The sequence below is a fragment of the Mesocricetus auratus genome, unplaced genomic scaffold, assembly GCF_017639785.1.
Source record: "Mesocricetus auratus isolate SY011 unplaced genomic scaffold, BCM_Maur_2.0 Super-Scaffold_100007, whole genome shotgun sequence".
NCBI lineage: Eukaryota > Metazoa > Chordata > Mammalia > Rodentia > Cricetidae > Mesocricetus > Mesocricetus auratus.
This window is the reverse complement of record NW_024429191.1, coordinates 29,139,157-29,163,255: the sequence shown is the minus strand read 5'-3', so window position 1 is coordinate 29,163,255 and position 24,099 is coordinate 29,139,157. Positions and strand designations below refer to the sequence as shown.

The following is a 24,099-nucleotide window of genomic DNA, read 5'->3' as shown; positions in this document are numbered from 1 at the left end:
ACGGGGTGGATGGGTGGGGAGGTAGGGGGTGAGGGTGGGGGCGGGGGTACGGGAAGGCCTAGGTCCTGCTCCAAATGATATGACAGGCTTTGATTATCCCTCATGGAAGGCCTCACCTTCTCTGGGGAACAGAAAGGGGATAAGTTAGGCGGCCAGTGGGGCGCAGGGGGAGGAGGGGAGAGAGAGGGAAATGGGATTGACATGAAAACAAGCTTGTTTCTAATTTAAATAAAAAGTAAAATAATAAAAAAGTTGGTTGTGTGCTTATAGAACAGTGACAAGCAATTTAAGAAGGAGATTAAGAAAACTATTTCATTTTAAAAGTATCCTAAAGAATAAAATACCTGGATATAGATTTAAACAAAAAGCGTTGAAAAAAAAATGGAGATCCATAGACAAAGAGAAGCAAGACCTGTGTCCTGAACAGAAGCAGCACCACTGAGGCAATCACTGTCGGTGTAAGCCAGAAGAACTCTTTCGTTCATGATGCTTTGACTGTAAGATGGGTCGCACTGGTCACACTGACACCTGGTTTCAAGACAGCTGCACAGTCCACACTCATACACAGTTTTGACAAAATCCCTAAAATTGCATCTCAGCTAACAAAAGCCTTTAAATTCTGACCCATGTATGAAATTCTTTCCAATATCATGAATAAACAATATAAACTATACAAGTACTAGTTCTAAAAATTTCAATGAAATCTATTAAACCCCTCAGAAACAGCAGCTGTGTATCTGATAGTGAACCCACCAGGCTTCAGTCACACAGACCATCTTGGTTAGAGTCAGGGGAAACCAAACCAAACCAAAACCACAACAAAACAAACAAAAAAACCCCAAAAGACATGACTGTGGGCTGGTTAGTTAGCTAGTTCATTTGGGTTAAAGCCCTGGTCGCCAGGCTTGACAACCTGAGTTGGATCCCTGGGGCCCCCATGAGGGAAGGAGAGAATCTACTCTTGCAAGTTGCCTTCTGACCTCCACATATGTGTCATCCCACACATGCGCTTCATCCCCCGTTAATAAATCCACGTGAATAATAACATGGCAAGCACCAACACCCCATGTTGTAGCTACAAAAAAGACGTGAAAACAGCAAAAGGACTAACAGGTGAAGGGGGGGGGCCCAGGGTGTGTGTGTGGAGATAATGGAGACAATAGTTTGAAGTGAGAGGAAACGGAAGCGCACATAAGTGAAACTGTCAAAGTTCAAATCTGGTCAGCAAAAAAGAAAGAGCAGCTTGTCATTTACTGCTTTGGAGTTAACATGTATCTTATTGAGATTTTCAATAGATAATTCTAGCCATAACAACATTTATTGCAAAATTAATACCTCAAACTTTTTTTTTGGACTTTTCGAGACAGGGTTTCTCTGTTGCCCTAGCTGTCCTGGAACTCACTCTGCAGATCAGACTGGCCTCAAACTCACAGAGCTCCGCCTGCCTCTGCCTCTCTGGTAATGGGACTAAAGATGTGTGCCACCATGCCTGACTAAAACATCAAACATTTTATGCGTCTCAAAAGTAACTTGAAATGAAAATAGTAAGACAGATCTCCCTCTCCCTCTCTCTCCTCTCTCTGTGTGGTGTGTTACCCCCCCCCCCACGTTTTCATACATGTAGGTAAGTAGGTCTAACATACTGCGGTGATACCCACAACCTAAGAATACTTAGATAACACTAATAGGACATAATGAGCTTAAAAAAAACTATGAAGACACATTTGGGTGAGTATGGGTTTGGGGGTGGGGCTCAGGAGGAGATAGAGGAGGGGGTGAATATCCTGATGGAAGCAGAGGCAAACACACAATTAATCACTGAACTGAACCCAAGGAACCCAGTGACAGAGAGAGAGGAGTGATGAGCAAATTGGCAAAGAATGGGCTGGCAAAACCAGCAGAGACAGCTGATCTGAACAGGGGAGAGCTCTTGGACCCCAGACCGACAGTGGGGAGGCCAGCATGGGACTGATCTGGACCCCCCCAAATGTGAGTGTCAGTGAGAAGGCCTGGGCAACCTATGGGGCCCTGAGCTGTGGATCAGTGTCTATCCCTGGTATACAAACTGTCTTCGTGTGCCTATAGCACAAAGAGAGACGCTCTCTCAGCCTGGACTCTTAGGGGAGTGCCTGGACCCTACCAAGAGTAAAATGACAGACTCTAGATATCCCCTATGTGGAAGGATTTGGCAATAGGGTGGGAGGGAGGGGGGGAAGGAGTGTGGGAGGAGGGGAGGGAGAGGGAACTGGGATTGACATGTAAAACAAGCTATTTAAAATTAAAATAAAAAATGATAAAAAACAGTATATGAAATTTTCAAGGAACTAGTAAAATATTAAAAAACTGTTGAATTTTCAAATCTTCAGAAGGATAGCAGGGGCATCATAACTTAGCTGAACTTAGAATAGAAAAACAGTAAAATCAGGATGCTTTTAAGGTGAACTGCTCAAGGAATATTAGGGGGAAAACCATGTAGAGCCGTAGCGTTTACTTCAAAAGTATTAAGTAATTCTTACATTAAAACCATTAGAGGAGTCTAACCGAGATAAAACTGAATTTTAAAACAAGCTGCTTTTGAATTATGGTGTTGCTTACTGGGGAATGGATGAGAGGCGACTGGTACACAGGCCAATGACCTTCCCTATATTTTTCCTAATTATAGTGTATTGATCCAGCCAGGAATCATCACTGTATCATTACTATCGATTATAAAATCAGTCAAACCCTCAAACAACCCTGCAAGCTAGTGGCCCCTAGAAGCCTGCCGTCTGTTATTTTGGGTTCTTTCTTTCCTGGGTTCCCAACTGTGTGGAATGTCATATTCTTTCTTCACTAGAATTAATAACATGCTAGGGGACAGTCAGATGGCACAAAGGAATCCTCAAAACATCTATTCGCCCAGACACTCTGAAAGTTCAGAGGAAGTTCAGCTATTTCCTCTGGTACCCATCCCTTCTCCCCAGACACACCCCCTTCTCTACACTAATTGGTCACTTTGGGGCACATCTTTCCCATGGGCCTTCAGAGAAACTGGAAGTTACTTGTTATTTCAGTGTTAATGAGCAGGGCTGCTGTGGACTTGCCTCAGTTCCCTGGGACTGAGTATAAAAGTTATCTGCAATGATGAGTTAAATCCTTGGGACAGGTAGCAGGACCTCCCAGGCTGAGTTCCGTCAGTATATTCTGGGCTCCTTAGCACAGGCAGAGCTCTGAGGACCCAGAACTGACTGAGCAAATAGAAACCAAGGCAAAAGATCAGCAAAAACATGTGCCTGGTGACCGACAAGCTCAAATAGGACGGAGTCCACCCTTTCTCGGTTCATTTAGCCTTCCTAGGAATAGCTCCAGCTCAGAATGCAGTTTGGGCTTTCATCTCACGTGCAACAACACTCTGTCTCTCTCCACAAAAGGGCACTAGTCCCAACAGTTACTGCTTTTGTGTTTTCAAGTCCAAGAACTCCAAGTAATTCCCTAGCTCATGTAGTTCTAAAACCTCAAGTTTTGAGGATCTGTGAATACAATAAAATCATTTCATAAAACATTATGTGTAATATCATAAGCCAATATATATTTCTACAACAGCCATCTTCTTCACTCTGTAACAGGCCATGAGGATATGTAAGTTACACAGTTCTCTTTTAACTCAGTCAAACTTTGTTTTTTACCCCATCTGGTGAAGGCAGCCAAACCTGTGTCTCTTGAAGGTCACAGTAATGCTGTCTTTGTTCAATTGTCTTAATCCTCCAATAGCTTGAATATCAAGCGTGAGATATTCATCATTATACTTGGATACTAATTTTAATTCTTCACCAATAATGTGCAAAGGCTTCTGTTGTAGTTTCATTTCTTGGTTGTGATAAAACATCCAGACAAAAAGCGTGTTAGAGTAGAAAGGATTTGTTTTTGCTCACAGTTTCAGGTGACAGTCTGTCAACGTGGAGAAGTCACAGCGACAGGAACGTGAGACAGCTGGTCACATGACATCTGCAGGTGGAAGTGGACAGAGCTGAGTGCACATGAGCTTACTGCTCGGCTTGTTGTTTGTACTCTTGTCCAGGGTCTACACCCCAGGAATGGTACTGGCTACAGTGAGCTGTCTTCTCACTTCAATTAGTCACAATAAGGAAAGCCTTCCCTTACACGCTCACTGGTCTAGACCATGCATCATGGAGACTCTCTTCATAGGTGGTCCCAGTTGTGTCAAGTTGGCAGTCCATGCTGTCACCAGTCCCCCGTCTCATCCCCACCAGCACCTATAATCATGTGTCCTTTAGATAACAGACATTCTTACTAGAGTGAGGTGAGATCTCATGGTGGATTTGCTGTATAATTCCCTGGTGGATAGTGATGTTGATTGTTTTTCATTTATTTGTAGGCTATTTTCTCCCCCAGAAGTTTCTATTCAGGTCTATTGGTCATTTTTAATTGGGTTGTTTTGTAGTTTTTATCAAGTTTTGGGAGCTTATTGTATATTTGGTGTATCTACTTTTAATCCAATGTAAAATATCAGCTATTTCATCTTGTTCCACAGATTATCTTTTTACCATGTCGGTTGTTTCTTTTGCTATGCAAGCTATAGTTTTATTCGACATAATCCCATTTGCCTCCTTTTGGATAGGCTTGTTGTCCTTTTGGGGTCATGCTGTTCCCATGTCCTGAAGTGTTTTTTCCTGGTTTCTCCCAGTAGCTTTATTCTTTAGGGTGGACTATTTAAGTGTGTAGTGCATTCTGAGTTGAATGTTTTCGTAACTTGGAAGAGATAGGATCTATTTTCATTTTTCTGCATGTGGATATCTAGTTTCCCCAGCACTCCCATGGTACCATTATCAACAATCACTCAGATGGAGAAGTGTGGCTTTACTTCTTGAATATCTACTTTACTATATTGGTACATGTTCTGCTTTGACTATTACAGCTTTGTAATATATTTTTAAGTCCGATAGTGTAATGTCCTCTGCTGTTTTAGTTTTGATCAAGCTGTTTTTTGGTATTCAGGGACTTTGTCATTCAGTACATGTTTTTAGCATAGTTTCCCTCTAGCTGTGTGAATAGCATTTTAAAGTATTTATTTTGACATTAAAAAGTTATATTTTTATTTTTTGAGACTATAACTACACCATTTCCCTCCCTCAAAACCTCCCATTGCCCCCTCTTTTAAACCAATAATCTTTTCCCTTAATTGTTGTTACATGTGTATATGTTTGAATATATATTTCTAAATACATAAATACAGCCTGCTCATTTAGATTTTTTCATTTTATGTGTATGAGTGTTTTGGCTGCATGGATGAATATGTATTACATACTTGGTTGAACCTATATTGGTCAGAAGATGGCATCAGATCGCTGGCAACAGGAGTTACAGATGGTTGTAGGCTGCCATGTGGGTGCTGGGAACTGAACCTGGGTCCTCTGCAAGAGCAGGAAATAATGCTCCTAATCACTAACCCATCTTTGCAGCTCTATCTTTGACCTTTCTGAGACAGGGTCCCATGAAGCCCCGCTGGCCTCAAGTTGGATGCATATCAGAGAACGACCTTGAACTTCTGATCCTCTTGCCTCTACCTCCCGGCTGCAGAGATTGTACTCCACACCCAACTTCACCTAGCTCTGGGGACGGAGTCCAGCGCCTGCTGCACGCTAGGCAAGCTCTCCATCAACTCAGCTGTATTCTCAGCCTGCTACTCATATTTTTCATTAAATCTATGTATCGCTTTCAGTGGTATGGATTTTTGATGATATGACTATTTTGTTTTTCTATTTTGTGTATGCCTCCAATTTCTTTCCTTGGTATTTTATAGAAGCCTTTAAATCCTTTGTTAAATCACTTGTAGGCATCTTAATTTTTGTAGCTGCTGTAACCAGGATTACTTTTTATTTTTAAATTTTTTTCAAGACAAAGTTTCGCTGTGTAACAGCCCCAGCTGTCCTGGAACTTGCTTTGTAAACCAGGCTGGCCTCGAACTCACCGAGACCCTCTGGCCTCTGCCTCCTGAGTGCTGGGATTAAAGGTGTGTACCACCATGCCCACCTTTTAAAAGAAAATTTAATAATGAACTTATATGTATGGATATTTTACCTGTATATGTGGATATGCATCTTGTATGTGCTTGATGCCCTTGGAGGTCAGAAGGGCTATCAGATTCCCTTGGAATTGGAATTACAGGTAATTGTGAGCCACCACGTGAGTGGAGAAAACCAAACCCAGGTCCTCTGAAAGAACGGCAAGTGCTCTTAACCACTGAGCCATCTCTCCAGCCCCTCAAAAGTAATGGCTAATTCCCATGTATCTGGATAGTCTCCAAAACCTTTCTTGTCACCAATTTCTGCCACATTGCATTACCACAAAAATGCTTGATATAATTTTAAGTGTGTTGGAATTTGTTTCATGTCTTATCATAGGGTCTCCTCTGGGAATGGTTCATGCACTGTCAATAAGTAAATATTTTCTATAGTTGTATGAAATATCTTCATACAGATATCCATTAGGTCTACTTGTGCTAGGGCAAGCTCAACCTTTCCATTTCTTTGTTGATTTTATACTAGATGATTTGTCAGTTGTCCAAAGTAGGGTGTCATATTCCTCTAGTAAAGCATTGCATAAGAGTCCATCTCTCCACTTAGATCTATTGACGTTTCTTTTTATATAAGTTTGGTCTTGTGTTAAATACATTCATAATTCAGGCTGCTGGTGGTGCACACCTTTAATCCCAGCACTTGGGAGGCAGAGGTAGGTGGCTCTCTGTGAGTTCAAGGCCATCCTGGTCTACAAAGTGAGTTTCAGGACAGCCAGGGCTACATAAAGAAACCCTGTCTCCAAAAGCCAAAAAACAAACCAAACCCAAACAAAACAAAAAAACCAGCAAACCAAAAAAAAAACCACATATAGTTATTATTTTCATTTTCTCTTGCTGAACTGACCCCTTTATCATTGTCTCTTCCCCTCTCTTCTTCCTCACAATTTTCTTGTTCTACATTATGGCCTGATCTCCAGCTGTCACTTCAGTCTCCCCAGTGCTGAGATCACAGGTCAGGGTTACACCTGCCCTCTTGTGTCTTTGTACAGTCTGTCTTTTAAAGTCTACATTTATTGCACTACATGAGTTTACTCTAAGAGACACATAATGCCAAGTCATTCATCCTATGTCTTTTAATTGGAAAATTTAACCGATTTCTAGCCACGGGGTCTGCAGATGAGGAGGATCTTACTTTTGCCGCTAATAACTCATTTCTTTGTTGTGCTTTCTTCTCCCTCTCTTAGGCATTTTTTTGGGTAGTTAAGTGATTTTCTCTACCAGTATGTTGTTATTATTACCTCTGTACCATTTTTGTGTTTGGATTGTCTATTACAGGTTTTTACTTTGTGGTAATCATAGGATTTGCAGAAATGTTCTCATTATGACATTATTTTGAAGCAATAGCATCAAAACATGAACATAAAGAGAAAAACCCCAGAAAAACCACACTAATACAAAACTCTGTCCATGGATCTCATTCCTCCCACATTTGGGATTTTGGTATACCAACTTATCTTTCTCTTTTGCCCATCTCTTCACATAGTGATGTAAATTATTTTTAGTCGTTTCGTTTTTTAGTTTCCATATGATGACATGATTGATCTCCACAGCATATTCATAATATTAGAACATTCTGAATTTGTATAATTACTCTTACCAGTGAACATTAAACATTCCAGTATTGTCCTCTTGGATGTCAACGCCTCTCTGTTTTAGAGTGAAGAACTCCTTGCATCTCATATAGGAAAGTCCCATGGAGCTATATTTAGTTGGTTATTGTGAGTCTGAAAATGTCTTTATCCATCCTGATTTCTAGAGTGTCAGGAGGATACCTAGGCCCATGTCTCTATTGATGTCACTGCAGGCCAAGATATGAATCTGTCTCATATTGGCACTGGTTTCTGCCTACCACTGGGATAGGTCTATAACTCCATCTACAGTGGCCTGGTTTTAGCTGTGCTGTCTTCTGTGGGAAGAAGGGTGGTGGAAATTGTTCTTTGTCTGGCAAGACTACTGATAAGCTAGGGCCGCCTATGTCTTACAAGAGAGGACCCTGTGTAGTCGAGGGTAGGGGTATTTCCAGGCACATTCAAGGCTGGCAATGATGCAAGTAGTCCTTGACTTTGTATGACAGGTGTGTAATATCTGCTTGTTATTGAGTGGGTCAGAAGGCCATTTGTATGCCACTTCTTGGCTAAAGGTACCCTCAATTTCTTCTTGGTGTTGATTCACCATGATAGCTTAGCACTGAGGTCTGAAGGAAAGTGTGGTTTCTTGGCTCTGCTGCCCAGCAGGCAGAGTCTTGCTCATGCCTCTGTTGTCTAAGATTGGGAGGAGTATGGTAATAGTTTGATCCACTGGACTAATGTAGTTCTGGGGATGAAGGACTAGGGCAGGGTCACAGGGCTCTGTACAGCAGCACCAAGTTTCACCTTGGTAGCCCTGTACTCGGTTTCTAGGCTAAAGCCTGGACTTAAGTCCGTCTCACTCCTCTAAGTGGAAACCGTCTCTACCTGGGCTGCTCACAGGAGAAAAGTCCTCCAGACAACTCTATCCCTTTTGCCTTTTTGAAGAATCCCTTTTTTAGTTAATTTTTTTCACAATATATTTTGATCATGCTCCCCCTCAGCTTTTCCCAGATACTCCCCATCTCTCTACTCACCCACTTCACAATGCTCTCTCTCTCTGTCTCTCTCTGTCTCTCTCTGTCTCTCTCTCTGTCTCTGTCTCTCTCTGTCTCTGTCTCTCTCTCTCACACACACATTACCCATCATACTAAGCCTAAGCACTGTGCTCCATCTGGCTTCTGTAACTTTTATGAATGTATTAACAATCACTTGTTCTACGAATAATTTTTCAACTGAGAGACAATGATGACTGCAAGATCCTAATTACCCTCTTGCTCACTCTGCCTCCAGTATCTACACCTGTGCAGTAAATCATTGTTAAATACATGGGGTAAAATAACACTGGGAAACTCTATATATCCACCTTTTCTTTATTTTTTTAAATACTTTAGCTGAGAATTGTTTGGACTTAATATGACTGTCACTAGGATTCTCTCTCTCTCCTCTCTCTCTCTCTCTCTCCTCTCTCTCTCTCTCCCTCCCTCTCTCTCTCTCTCTCTCCTTCCTTTTCTCCTTCCCTCCAATACTGCTATCCTGTCATATTTTTCCTATGTCATCTTTCTAGGCATATTGTTTTTATGTTTAGTTCTTCTCTATTTTCTTGCTTTTCATTTTCACATGGAGGGCACTTTTTATGTGTAATTTGCTACTTTTACTTCTATTTTAAATTTACATATGATAACGTGCACAACTATAGGGTGTAGTGTAATAGTTTGAACATGTATGCCAACTTGTAATAACCTAACCAGAGTAATTTGCATTTCCATGGACTCAAATTTTTTTTGTTATTTCCACGCGTTGAGACTATTTTATTCTACAATTTTGAAATACACAATGGATTGTTTGAAACATAGTCACATTTCTGGGACACATAAGACAAAAATGTGTTCTTCCATATAAATGAATTTTCCCTACTAGCCAACTAGTTCTTATTCCATCTAACGCTTACCCTCCCAGGCCTCCAGTGACCAGTGCTCTGTCTGCTACTTCTATGTCATCAGCTTTGTAAGTATCACTGCACGACTAAGAAGCCCTGGTGTATGATTTCCTCTATCTTGTTTATTTCACTTAATGTAATGCTGTCCAGTTCTAACCACTTTGCTGAACGTATCAGGACTTGATTCTTTTGATGACCAATGGACATTTCATGGCTTATGTATGCAACATTTTCTTTGTGCACTCAACCATGCATGGACATCTGATTGACACCTTATTTTTGCTGTGATGAACAGTGCTGTACGCACAAAGGCTGAAAAGAAAGCACCCTCCGTGTCATAGCCCAACAGCGGTTCACAGTGGAGCTGATGAGATGCTGGGCCCTCCCTCCCTGTGTTCCCCCCAATGCTTTCTGTCTGCTTTTCTAAGTAATCAAAGCCAGATCACATGTGAATCTGGATACACGTCATAGAGTACCTCTGTTCATGCTTTCCTTAATTGATACATATACTGCAGAAGAGTAACCACCATAAAAGAAATGGGCTGTAGACAAGAGCAGACATGGCCAGGGTCACACTTACTTACCAAAGATATGAGAACTCTTGTCCAATGTCTCCATATGTAGCCATCTACGTGGCATGACATTGTGAATGTCAATTTGGGAAGTGTTGCTATTCTGCATTTGATCTTCTATCACTAGCAACTGTGCCTAGAAACCACGTCCATCCTCTCTAGAAGTATCTCCGTATCTGGTCCTCAACCTCATTCCTCTGGAAAGTTAAGATCTGAGTCAGCATGCTGCACAATGCCTCTAAACACTACACTAGAATGGAGTTCATGAGGTCACCACCTCCAACTTCCAGACAAGAAAGGAGATGGAAGTACAAGGTCTGGTGAAGGGTATTTTCTAGTGATTAAAGACTTGGCTAAGGATAGCATGCGTTTCAGAATAGGAGTGTTATTACACACATTTTATTGCTTCCTTTCCCCCTTCTATGCTGAGTCTGTGCCTTTCCCTAGTACCTTCCACAGAGCCCCCTTCACATCCTTATTCCTCAGGGTATAAATCAGAGGGTTGAGCATGGGGGTGATGATAGTATAAAAAAGGGCAAGAAATTTTCCCTCCCTCTCAGAATACCTGTGGACGGGTTGGAGGTACGTGGAGATGGCTGAGCCGTAGAACAGGGCAACCACAACGAGATGTGATGCACATGTCCCAAAAGCCTTTCTGCGACCAGCCATAGACTTGATGTTCAGCACTGCCCTGGCAATGTGGGCATAGGAGCCTAGGATTAGGACTAAAGGGCAGACTAAGATAATGACCCGGGCCACAAACAAATTGGCCTCTGTTCCTCCCGTGTCCTCACAGGCCAACTTCAGAAGAACAGGCAGCTCGCAGAAGAAGTGGTTCAGCTGGTGTCCACAGAGAGGCATGGCCATCACGAGGCCTGTCTGGATGAGAGAGTTCACGAGTCCTCCAACCCAGGAGAATACAACCAAGGCCCTGCAGAGAAGGGGGTGCATAATGGTTGTGTAGTGGAGTGGGCGACACACGGCGGCATAACGGTCTATAGCCATGGTCACCAAAAGCACACACTCAGTTCCCCCCAGTGAGAGCACTATGCAGAGTTGGGCCACACATCTTCCAAAGCTGATGGTCCTGTCAAGTCCAGAGAGGTTGACCAGAAGCTGGGGCACAGTGCTGGCTGTGTAGCAGAGGTCCAGGAAGGAGAGGTGGCAGAGAAAGTAGTACATGGGTGTGTGCAGGCGGAGGTCCAGTCGTGATAGAATGATGATCACAGTGTTGCCAAAGAGAGTCAGAGAGTAGAACACAGAAATGAAGGCAAAAAAGACAGGTTCTAGGTGAGGCCAGTCTGAGAAGCCCAGCAAAATGAAGCCCTCTTCTGAGCTGGTATTCCAACTTTCCATAGTCTCCCACCTGCACAAATAGAAGACAGTTCAATGCCTCCTGTAGGGAACATGAGTTAATTATTCCTAAATGCACCAAAATCACATGCTTTGAGCTGTTATTCTGTTCAGTTCTGTTGAGTCTTCCATTCCCGCCCTCCAAACGCTCCCATTCATGTAAGTCTCTTCTCTTTCAAATTCATGGCCTTTCTTTTTTCTTAATTGTTACACCTCTTGTCGTGTGTGTGTGTGTGTGTGTGTGTGTGTGTGTGTGTGTACGTGTTCAGATCTTCTTTAGCATATAGAACACTGGATTGATAGTTGTGTGGTCTCAGCTTGTACCTGATTCTTGCCGTGTGTGTGTGTGTGTGCGCGTGTGTTCAGCTCTTCTTTAGCATATAGAACACTGGTTTGATAGTTGTGTGGTCTCAGCTTGTACCTGATTCTTGCTGCTTGTTTGTTCTATGACTTTTTCTAAGTCACCCAGTGCTCTTCTCAGCCCCTGGATATGATGCTTCCTTTTCTGAGAGTAGAGATGATGTATTGTCATCCTTGTGGCACTGACATCAGGATCTAGAAACAGTAATGTGGAATCTGTATTAAAAGTCCAGTGTGTGTGGAGTGTGTTAGAGTTCTGTGTAGTTCTGGGTTCTCCCTTTTCTAGTCTCTGAGACAGACTGTTTCATCAGATTGAGACAATGAACTAGCCTGTCTGAGTTTGCACCTTTGACCTCTGGGTCCTTACTTCCCATCTCTTGCTTGAAAAATGTGGTCAGTGACTGAATCCTTGGCGTCTTGACCTGCTTCTATCTGTTACAAAGAGTTAAGCACCATAGGAATGTTTCCTGGGAAGAGACATGATCACAAGTATATTCTTTTTGATGAATCACAATCGTTGCTTGCTCTTGTAACTAATTTGTTTTTCATATTTTGGCACAAGAGTTCTTTCGAATCTTTGTTCCCATCTATGATCTGCCCTTCTTGGAAACAAAAAACACAGTGTAAAAATAAATATTAATGTTTTCTTTTATGTCATAAGAGATGATAAATTAATAATTGTCTTTTCATGACACATGGACCTTAAATACATTTTCTTGAGTGAAATATTGAATATCCTAGATTCTGAGAATTATTTTCCTGAATGTATGTCTGTGCACCATGTGCATACCTGGTGATCACAGAGACCAGAAGAAGGTATCAGGTCCCCTGGAAGTGGAGATATTCTTTGTGTGAGCTGCCATGTGGGTGCTGGGAACTGATTGTGGGTCCTCTGTAAGAGCAACAAAACTGCTGAACCATCTTCCCTGCCCAATCATTTGTTTTAAAAAAAGAAACCTGAAGATTAACTATGAGCACATTTGGATAAGCTAAGGAAACATGGCAAACATTAAAATATTGCTTCTTTTTAGAGATCATTGTACTAAAATATAAACAAAATTACACGATTTTAGTTGTTTGGTGTAGGATGGATCTTTTTTGTTGGTTAAGGCTGTTCTTAAGTATTTTGTTTTTTGTTGTCATCAATTGAATACTTTTATTGCGGTTGCCTTTGGAAACATAATTTATTTTCTGTGATGTCTGCATCTTACAATTTAGATGAATTCTTTTATTATTTCTGTCAGTTTTACAAATTGCTTTGAGCTAATCTATCATGCTCTGTTTAGATGGTCATATCATTTGCAAACAGTTATTTTTACTCCATCCTGTTTAAATTTTCCATCTTTTATTTCTCTGTCTTGGGAAAACTAGATCTACACATGCAGAAAGATCAAAATAAACCTATCTGCCACCTCATATACAAATAGCAACGAAAGTAGGCTATAGTTTTATTTATAATACCCCTAAAGTGTAAAGTGAGTGGAAGAAACTTTGAGCTTCAACCTGATGCTGATTTTGGCAAAGATTTTTTTAAACCTCTGCTTCCAAACATACTTGAAGTAGAGAGAGTGAAACTCAGTTTAACCTGCAGGCTCTGGGTGGTTGCAATGTCTCCATGTAGTTTCTGCTACTACAGAAAGTGCCCTGCTAGAGGATACTGAACATGGGAAAGACTGTGCATACGAGGGGCAGAGGCTACATGGGAAACCATGAGTTAAACTGCTCACAATCACATCTATTAAACAATTCTAACAAAAATAAACATTTGTGAAAAAGAAGAAATAAACACATTCTATGACAAATAAAAATTTAGACAATTTGTTTCTAGGAAACTTGCCTTGGAAGAAATGATGAAGATGCTCTTAGAGAGGAGTGGTGTGATGTAACAGGCCAACTTGGACCTAAATAAGAAGGGAAGGCCATTATAAAAGGCAAATGTTTTCTTAGCCTTGACTGATGTAACAAAAAATAATAATAGCAAATATGTATCCTATGAACATGATGAATGATAATGATACAAAGTGAAAAGTTTGATAGTTTAGATAATTTAAAATATTTATTTTGTATTATTACATTATATACTTATGATTGTTTATGCTTGTGTCCTTGTGTCTTTGTGTCTCTGTGTACACTGATGTCCACAAAGACCAGAGCAGAGTGTTGGATCCCATGAAACTGGGATGTAGGTGACTGTGAGCTTGGAACTGAACTCCAGTCCTTTGGAAGAGCAGCAAAGCACTCTTATTTTTTATCTTATTTTTAATTTATTCTTCTCTCATACAATATATCCCAACGGTAGTTTCCACTCCCTTCACTCCTCCCAGTTTCCTCACCCCTTGCCACCTTCCTTCTCTCCTAGATCCACTTCTCCTCCTTATCCCTTCAGAAAAGATCAGGCCTCCCAGCGATATCAACTGAACATGGCATAACAAGATGTAATAAGACTCGGTACAAACCCTCATATCAAGAAGGAAGAGGGTCCCATAGCTTAACCATTGAGATTTTTTTCTCTAGCTCCATGGTGTAAGATACATACATATCCTCTCAGAAGAATATAATTACATAAAGGTAGAGAATCAATCATAAATGCACATGGCCAACTCTAGAGGAATGTCTTAAGTGATCATTTAAAAAGTAGCAAGATTGAAAAACTGGTTTACCAACAGATGAGAGAAAAACCAACCCTGTAAAGTGATTGTTGATGGAACACAGAACTATAATAGCATAAAACGTGTGTCTTTAAGATTGATGCTTCCTTCCTTCCTAAGACAGGGTCTTGCTGTACAACCAGCCTTCAACTCCAGGTCCTCCTACCTTAGCCTCCCAAGTGCTGGGCTTGTGGGGTCACATCACCATGTCAACATAAAGACTGATGTTTATTGAGATTGAGATTATAGGAAAGTGTGCAAAGCAAACAAAAGTAAGCCTTTTATTGAGAGAGCTTTGCCTTATGTTTACAAGAATATTTTTGCTGAACTAATTTTTGCCTTGCTTTGTCAAGTTTACTGAGAGAAGATCATCGATGAAATTGAAAATGCAGAATTAACTGTTTCAGGAAGACATTCTTGACACTTTTATGAAAAACATGATAAAGTATGGATTATACACAAAGTATATCAAGGTATTGAAGCTGTTTTAATTTGGATAGTCTCTGTGGACAAGTGAAAGATCTTGTAGGTTCACAGGTAGATCCTTTCAGATGAGTCCAATCATTGTTTTTATTACAGATTTTGAAAGTGCACTTCTGTAACTTATCTGTAAAACCAAATAAATAATTGGACGGGTTTTTGATTGACATTAAAGGTTCTCAACATACTCCTGTTGATAGCACAATACTGTAACCTCTGAAATCTGAAGGCTGAGGCAGATACTTAGGGAGGCACAAAGCCTTGAAGCAGGCTCCGCCTTGTTTATTGGGACAAAGACATTGTCCTGCATCTCAAGGACCTAGTGTTTTATTCAGGCACAGCCCCAAACCATACAGCCTTAAGGCCAGGCTCCCATCACAGTGACACTTTTCTTCTGCCTAACCAGGCCACTGACCCCTGTGTTCCTGCTTGTAAGTCCCTTGCTTGGTGGATGTGTGTTGGTTTCTACACTGTATCCATCTACCAACAATTGGCTCGTCTACAGAGTCACAACATCCACAGCCAGCTGAAAGAACACATTAAACCTTACCCAGTGTCAAGGCCAGTGAATCCCTGTATTTAGCACAGCTCTTCCACTCTTGCCCTGAACCTATGTCTATCACTCAGTGATCAGTTGCTTCAGCTGTGACTCCTTGCTAACCCCACATTGATATTTTCCTCTACTCTTCCTTGTGACAATAGCTAAGGTCTCACTCATTCCAGTATTTGGTAATCATAGAAGGTCTCCATGGGAAACACTTTCGTGTGTGTGTGTGTGTGTGTGTGTGTGTGTGTGTGTGTGTGTGTGTGTGTAAGAGAGGGGAGAGGGAGGGAAGGAGGCAGAAGGGAGGGAGTATCATGGCAGGCTTGTGGAAGTCAGAGGGTACCTTGGGTGTCAGTCCTCACTTTCTACCTTGTTTGAGACAGGGCTGTGTGTGCAAGACTTGCTGGCTGGTGAGTTTCCTAGGATTCTCCTCAATCCACTTCCTACCTCACCATAGCAGCACTGTGATTACAGATGTGTGCACTATCACATCCATTTTTTAACACGGATCAGGGGACCCAAACTCAGTTCTTTATAGTAACAAAGCATGCACTTTACCCACTGGGCCTTCTCATCAGCCCCAACATCTCCACTCTGGAAGAGCAATTACAGTTCATTTCTCACATGAACACTAGGTCTCTGGTATGTACTATATGTAATTTCTAGACCTATGTCTTGTACTCCAGTTGGGCTTTGACCATGGTCACACTAGGCCAGGCTTTGGGCAGCACCAAGCCTTCCAAGTTCAGTGCGTGTGGGTGAGAGGCAGGGAGGCACACAGATGAACACAGACCTCCTTCCCACTGACTGTCCTCTGAATACTGAGGAAAGTAAGTATGCCATAGGGCCTCACCTCGCTCCATGCTCCTTTACTGACGGTAGCTGCTTGGAAGCATTCACTTCCTATCTTCATGGTGAAATCTTCCAGTAAAGGCATGGAATTATGTTAGGTTGACATACTGGCTTCCTAGAGGCCCACATTTTCTTTCCAGCTGGTACCAGATGTTCAAAATTTAGAAAGCTAAGAGAATCACAGGACTCCATAGTCTTCTCTGGTCAGAGAATACTGAATATGCCACAAATTCACCACACTGGCTAAACACACAGATTCAGAGGGCAATAGAATTGATCAGGCCTCTTTAAACATACCAATGAGGCTTTAGATTAGAAGAGAGATTACACAGAAATATACTGGTGTGAGTCTGCCTTAGGTTAAAGGTAAGGACCTTGCTTTAGTCTCCTAAAGCCAACTCAGCCAGGGTGCCAGATTTATAGGAAGGATGCTTGTGACTGGTCAAGAAGAAAACCTCAAAAAGAGATGAAGGGTTCCAAAACTAGACTGTCTGGAAAGAGCCATGTCCCTGACACTTGGATTGTCACACTCACTCAGAGGGGACCTTCAGAGTCTGTTTTAAGGTGAAGGCTGTGTTAGCTGGTTTGTGACCTCTTACCCTGTCCCATCTTTACTTTCCCAATGCCAATATGCTAAAAATGACTCCCCCTCCAATTTCCTTGGTGCATGGCATTTTGAGATGATGTCCGTATTTGGTTTTATTGTAAAAATCAGCGTTTGCCTGCTCATCTGTGTATATGTGTGTCTCTGCGTCTATAAATGACCTTTATAAATGATAAGCTTCTGATCAGTGAGCATGCAGACACTAACTTCTGACAGCATGTAGGACTAAATCCTTCAGTTGAGAGCATTATTCTGATGTTCTTGTTGGGTTCTAATAGAGCCACATTCAAGGCACACAATTAAATTTTCTCTAGGGACGGAAGAGGAGGGTCTTCGTTCTGTCAGGTGTTGTTAAATTTGAACCTAGTTTCAGTTGCTTCCATCAGGCCCCCACATATGGTTCCCCTATGAGTGCTCGGACATTAAGGTTACTGTAAGGCCAGCTAGGCACCAAAGAATCTTCCTGTCAATTCTCTGGACCACTTGCTTCTGTACAGACTCGTAATCTGGCTCCAGTGTCTTTCATGCTGGAAACCACATCACATTGCACCCCATTCCTTCAGTGTTGAAGGCAATCTGAAAGACGCTTCTATCAAATATGCTATAAGAGCACACACTGAAATTTTAGTACAAGTCCCCCAAACCAGAGATGGACCAGAGTCTGTGTAGCTGACATTCAGAGTGAATTCATAAATGTCTTGTTTTCACTGTCATTCTGCACACAGACCATGATTTCCATATGTGATGAGTTTCCTCTGTGTGTACCCCATCCCGAGAAATTCTTAGTTATTACGACAGCTCTGACCATGCCTTTGCTCTTTTCCTATCAACTCTGACGCCAGCTATTTACTGTGCATATAAGAATCTTGACTTCAAGTCCACCTTTGCTGTGTATATTATAAGTTATTTCCCTTATTTTAGTAGTTGAAGAGTAAAAGATGCAAGTGAGATTTTTTTTGACATGCTGCATGACGAGTAGGTACAGGATGTATATGTGATTTGGGTAAATTATTTTTGTGTGAATTTAACATTTCTTTGCCCTAAGAGTCCCAAGGCAAAGGAGCCTACTGCTGGTTTCCCAGTACAATATTGTTTTTTTGATGCATTTTCTCCCCTACGAACCTAACCATCTCTAGTATTCAGCACTTACCTGGAGTTCAGGGTTGGAAAACTCCCACTTCTGCTTTCTTCAAATACATTGGGTTTGAAGGACAAGTGAGATCCACTGGAGGCTTGAGGAAAAGTATGATGTCTGAAGGACACTTGTGCCTTGGCCCTAATTCCACCTGTGGTGGGAAAGACTCAGGTCAGAGCTCAAGTCCTTGAGAAATCAACATAGCACATACAGCAGAGGATGCTGAGTAGGCTAACCCAGGAGGTAGGAGCATCCTCCTCCCTAACCTCCTACACCCTCACACCACCAACTGAGGTCAGGAAGCAGCTGGCATATTAGCAAGTTTCCTCTTGGCCGTAACTAAGGCTGAATTTGCCAGTTACACTCCGAGGACATTCAGAAGCATTCTTTTTTTTTCACTGAAGGATTGAACCCAGGGTCTTGTCCAGGCTAGGCAAGTACTCTATCACAGAGTTTTATCTCTGGTCCCACAGATGCATCCTTTAGAAGCAGTGGAGAGTGAGTGCTTACAAAGCACAGCCTTGGAGACATAAGGCCCCACTGTGGCAATTATAATGAACTTGGCTGGCTCTCCAAGATGTGCTCTGCAGCTCTCAGTACTCTCCATTCACCTAGTTCTGTCAAACCTAAGTCACCCATTGTGAAATCTCAGAACAACTTCTTAACCACTCATGTGATTCTGCATCCCGAGGTTCCTTCTGCTTCCCCACTTTGACCCCAGTCCTATCAGCGTTTTGCTAGCAGACTAAATCCACATCTCACTTGAAGCCAGCCATGTGCACCGTGCCACAGCTGTTTCTCTCGCCTGGAGTCATCACACGATGCTTATATATTTCCAGACAGTTGTTCCATTGATCCAACTGCAATTTGTTTCCCTTATGTAAAGTATGATGCTCTTGTTTTTTTCTGTTATAATATTTAATGGGTTAATGCTTATTATTTTATGCTCCATTTTTATTTTCAACATATTTATACATTCGCATATTCATTAACAAACAATGCACAGACAAGTAACACCTTTTTCTTACAGTATAGGGGAAAAGTTTGTGCAAGCTTATCCATATTTACTTAAGGAATTGTAATATGAGTTAAGGAAAAACATCTTTGTTAATATTATTAATAGCTTTGTAACCTTACATGACTGAGCCACAGTTTCCCCATCAGAAAAAGGTGATGATGACCTCTTTCTAATACCATTGTTCGTGGTTTAATGGCACATGGTGTGTAAGGTGCCTGGTGTATGGTAGATATTCATTGAGTGGTTCTTCATAACACTAAAATTTGTTCAGTATAGATATATCATCTTGGACTAATAAAGTCTTCAAAAACACACTATACTTAAAATAATTTCAATCAATGTGGGAAGCACAAGTCTCTACTTTCACACAAAAAGCAGAACCCCACCAAGAGAAACATTACAAACACTGCAAACACTATTATCTTCACACACAAGTTGTGTGAAGGGCATAGATTTTCATATACAGGAGGAAGAATGCTATTTGGATTTGATCAGTGACTGGACAGTAGCAGCTAAAACTACATAGTGCTGTATCAGGCATTCTTCCAGGAACTCTACATACACCAACCCAGGCAAAGTTTATAATAACTTTGAGTATTAGTTCCTGCTATCATGTCCACTTCTGGGACACAGATTACCCAGTGTCAATCTTAAGTGAGATACCAGGTGTGAATGAACAATTTCATTCCCAGAAATACTTTGCTATAGTTCTGGAGAAAAAATTGAGATGGCTGGAATACATATGTGGTTACACAGTTGTTTTAGTCAGTCTTTTCTTCACTGTGACAAACACCTTCAGAATGAGCGAGGTAGGTGGGGAAGGATTTATCTTGGCTCACTGTTCCAGACCATCATGGTGGGTGTCTGTGGGTTTGAATAAGAATGGCCCCATAGACTTACATACTGGAATGCTCAGTCATCAGGGAATAGCACTGCTTGAGAAGGATTAGGAGATGTGGCCTTGTTGGAGTAGGTGTCACCTTGTTGGAGGAAGTGTGCCATTGGGGGTGGGCTTTGAGGTTTCAAAAGCCTATGCCAGGTCCAGTATCTCTCTCTTCTGGTTGTCTGTGGTTCTAGATGTAGAGCTCCCAGCTATTTCTCCAGCATCATATCTGCCTGTGTGCTGCCATGCTCCTTTCTATGCTGATAATAGACTAAACCTCTGAAACTGAAAGGGAGCCCCCAGTTAAATGATTTCTTTTATAAGTGTTGCCTTGGTCATGGAGTTTCTTCACAGCAACAGGACAGTGACTAAAACAGTATCGTAGACCAGAACCACTCAAAGCATGGCATCCATAAAACAGAGAGGAGACACCTGTGCTTGTTGGCTTCCATCTTTTCTCCCCCTTTATTGTGTAGGGCTGATGTTGTCTACATTCAGGATGAATCGTCCCCATTTAATTAATCTCTTGAAATACATGAGTAGATACAGCCAGTGGGATGATATATTAGTCTCTTAAATGTCTCTCAGTCCAATTGAATTGACAATCAGACGTTAAAAAAAGCAAAAACAAAACACATGTGGACACCTTGATCACAAGATATGGAGGAACTAAACTGAAACTAAGCTGAAAGCTTCCTCCCTGCATACTAGTGTTCATAATGCTGAAGGGTGCTAGGTTTGCTGCTGGGGGAGAAAAGGCATTAGCAGTCTTACCTAGCTATGAATCTACCAACTACCATGGCAGCCAGCCGGGTCGGAATACGGACCCCGTGGAGCAACAGTGCCACAACTGTTGTGGGTGTAACCAAGACCACTTCAATGTCTGCTCCTCAGGAGGGATTTAAAAAAAAGCATGGATGAGATTATAAGCCATAGACGAGGAACTTATTGGCGCATAGTTAAATTAACATGGAATCAAACTGCTTTCTAAACATTTTTGTTTATAGCCATAGACAAATGCTAACCTTAGTGTCTCCTTACAAAAAACGATGGTGAATTCAGACACTTTTGCCTGCTAAGGGGCTGAGAAAACAGAGCAGTTGAGCACTCATTCCTGAACAGGACATTTCTACTTCTCAAACTAGGGCTGAAGGAATATGATGGAAGAAGGGTCAGAAAGAATCTATGAGCCAGAATATGTGGATAAATGCTGTGGAATTATCCTACGAGCATACTACAGCCATTGTGGTCTTAATTTCCCAGCAGCTTTGATTGCCTGAACTGAGCCTGTACATGACTGGACCCTCATCAACTCTAGTCGTGGGTGGGGAGAGTCTCAGGGCCCCATCTCTCCCTATTGATAAATTCTATAACTATTGGTGAACCCACCGGGCCCTATTGGATAATTCCTAACACGTAGGCACACAGAGGACTCTGGCAAAACCCAAGAGGCTACAAAACAACAAGAAGAGCAGCACATTGCTTTAATTTGCTGTCTGTTGCTGTAATAAACGCTGACCAAAACAACTTGGTAAGTAAAGGGTTTATTTCACCTTATGGGTTACAGTCCATCAAAGAGGGAAGCCAAAGCAGAAACTCAAGGCTGGAGCATGAAGGAGAAACCGTGGCAGAATGCTGTTTACTGGATTGCTTCCAGGCTCACTTTCAGATACCTTTCTTGTATACCCATGCCCAGAGGTGGCATTGCCCACAGAGGGCTGGGCCTCCTACATCAGTGGAGTAGGAGTAGGAAAAGTGACCCACAGATGCAGGATGCAGGAAATTCCTCTGCTGAGGTTTCCTCTTCCCAGGTGTGTAAAATTGACAAGCAACACCACCAACATGTATAGAGGGTAAGATGTCCTGTGTGCACAGATAATCACTAGGGAAACCAGGAAGGTTAAACATGTAGGCTTATATCTTCAAACAAAGGAGCTGTTTTCCACCTGGAAAGCTGAGAATGGATGTAGTTTATAAACTGGTGATCTTTTATTATCTGTGAGGCCAGGCTTCACCTGATTTCCCCAGACTACTATGTTTGTTACTATTATATTCTTTATATTTTTTGTTATATATATACATATATATACATATATATATATATATATATATATAAACAGAACCCAGCTTTATGGAAGAGGTCACATGTACTTTGTATAGGGTTTCAATATACACATGTCTTATGCTTGGTTGTACACACAGGATTGAGTTAATTGTCATCAGGAAACTTTTTTCCCCAAATTGTGATGTGTTTGAGTATATCTGAAATAAAGACGTGAAAAGCAAGGGGATACAGTGTGCGTGGGGGGGAGATAAGAGAGAGTGTGGGCTTGAGAGTAATCAGAATACATTGCACGTATGAAATCATCAAATAATAAATCTCATTAATAAAGTGTAAAAGATGCAGTTATTATTATACTGTGTATCAGTTTTGTATATAGAAAGGGTGTGGGAAGATTCTTGGACCTTTATACAGTTATAGGCATTGCAATGTAATTATCACCGATTTTAACAGCTTTCTCAAGATATAATTCAGATACATGATGCACATATTTAATGTTTACATTTTAATGTTTCAGTGTACTCACAAATTTGCGTATTTATCATTTCAGAACAGTCCAACCCAGAGGTGGAGGGCCTCATGAGCCCCTGCCCTTAGCAGACAGGCTGCTGACAATTGAGAGCTGCGGGGAGGGAGAGCCAGTTTCCTTTAGTTTGCTTTCTGCTCAGTGATTTCTGCTTGATTTTCTGTTTTATTGTGGCTTTAGGCTCAAATCCAGGGCTTTGCTCATACTCAGCAGATCCTCTGCCACCGAAGCACAGCCCCAGCCCTTCTGTTGGAATTGTTTCTGGCTCTCGAAGGTTTTTCTTTTCTTTTTGTCAGGGTCCCACATTATTTCTGTACTGTCTGTACTGTTGATTCATTTCCTTTAAACACCCATTTTAACTTTTACATCCGAACGTTTGCCTGGTCTATTGCTCATTTTGTCAGATGAAGTCATATTTCCACGAAAGATATTGGTGCAAATTCCTGTGCATCATCGTTTATGAACGGAAGCGCTATGCGTTTATTCCAGTCTTTGTAATCTGGCTTTATGCTTGGGCCTGCAGATTTTAAAGCAGGCTTCTTTGCATCGTCTCTGGGCCTTTGGTTACTTTTGTGTTTTCAGCACTAGATGGCAGGCTATGGCCAGGTTAGTCACATCCATACTCTTGGTGCGTGTGTCACTGTATCAGAAATGGAGGGCAATGCAAGTCTGGAGCGATCTGCAAACTTCAGCTGCTGTGTTGTTCAGTAAGCGTGAATGAGTGCTGACAAGGTTATTTTCGTACTTCAGTCCTCTCTGGGTTACAGTAAACACCTCCCTTATAATAAGTGATCTGTGGTGAGAAGCAAACCATTTCCTTGGCTCTGAGTAGACTAACCATAGTAAGATCCTTAGGCTGTATGTAACACCTCAGGCCACAAACACCACAAGGAGCACACTGAACCTGGCTCACTGAGGACATTGCAGGCCTTGATAAGACCAGTATACACATTGGCATAAGCTGTAAGCTGCTGATGTAAATCCATGGCCGGAGTCCACTGAAACCAGCTGTAGGTGACAGAGGCCAGAACAGAAATGTGGACTTAGGGCAGCATGCCTCCTCTTGACTCGATTCTAGTACTCTTTGTATGGACACTAACCTGGGTGTGACAACCATTAGGATCATCCCAGTGTGAGCTTTCATCACACAGCCTTGTGTCCCGAGGCAAAAACTTGTGATTACTGAGGCTATCCTACTCTAGAAGATGAAACCTCAAACTCTGATGAGCTGGGATAACGGGATGAAGGCAGTGTCTTAGCCACCTAGGCTGACTCTAAGCTGGGACACACCACTAAGGAACATGTTCAATGCTATTTCCATAGCACTATAAAATGAAAAGTAATGTCATTAGCAAAAAAAATGAGAAATTACAATTAAAATGATATATAACCATACTTATGAATAATGTATTCCAATAGTAAACATCAAATACTTTTGCATCAGCCTATTGTTAGTTATCTTACTGGCTCTTGTTCTCTCTT

At 41.6% G+C, this 24,099-nt stretch overlaps 1 protein-coding gene across 1 annotated transcript; it reads right to left on the bottom strand.

Annotated features, from left to right (window-relative positions):
* Nucleotides 1-10,572: 10,572 nt before the first annotated feature.
* LOC101833927 (olfactory receptor 2Y1-like) lies at nucleotides 10,573-11,508 on the bottom strand. The gene has a single exon (XM_005071877.3). The coding sequence runs from the start codon at nucleotides 11,506-11,508 to the stop codon at nucleotides 10,573-10,575; it is 936 nt and encodes a 311-aa protein (XP_005071934.2).
* Between the last annotated feature and the right edge of the window lie 12,591 nt (nucleotides 11,509-24,099).

What these genes read in the sequence shown, in the direction of transcription:
- LOC101833927 (XM_005071877.3), bottom strand. Translation starts at nt 11,508, where the DNA reads ATGGAAAGTTGGAATACCAGCTCAGAAGAGGGCTTCATTTTGCTGGGC.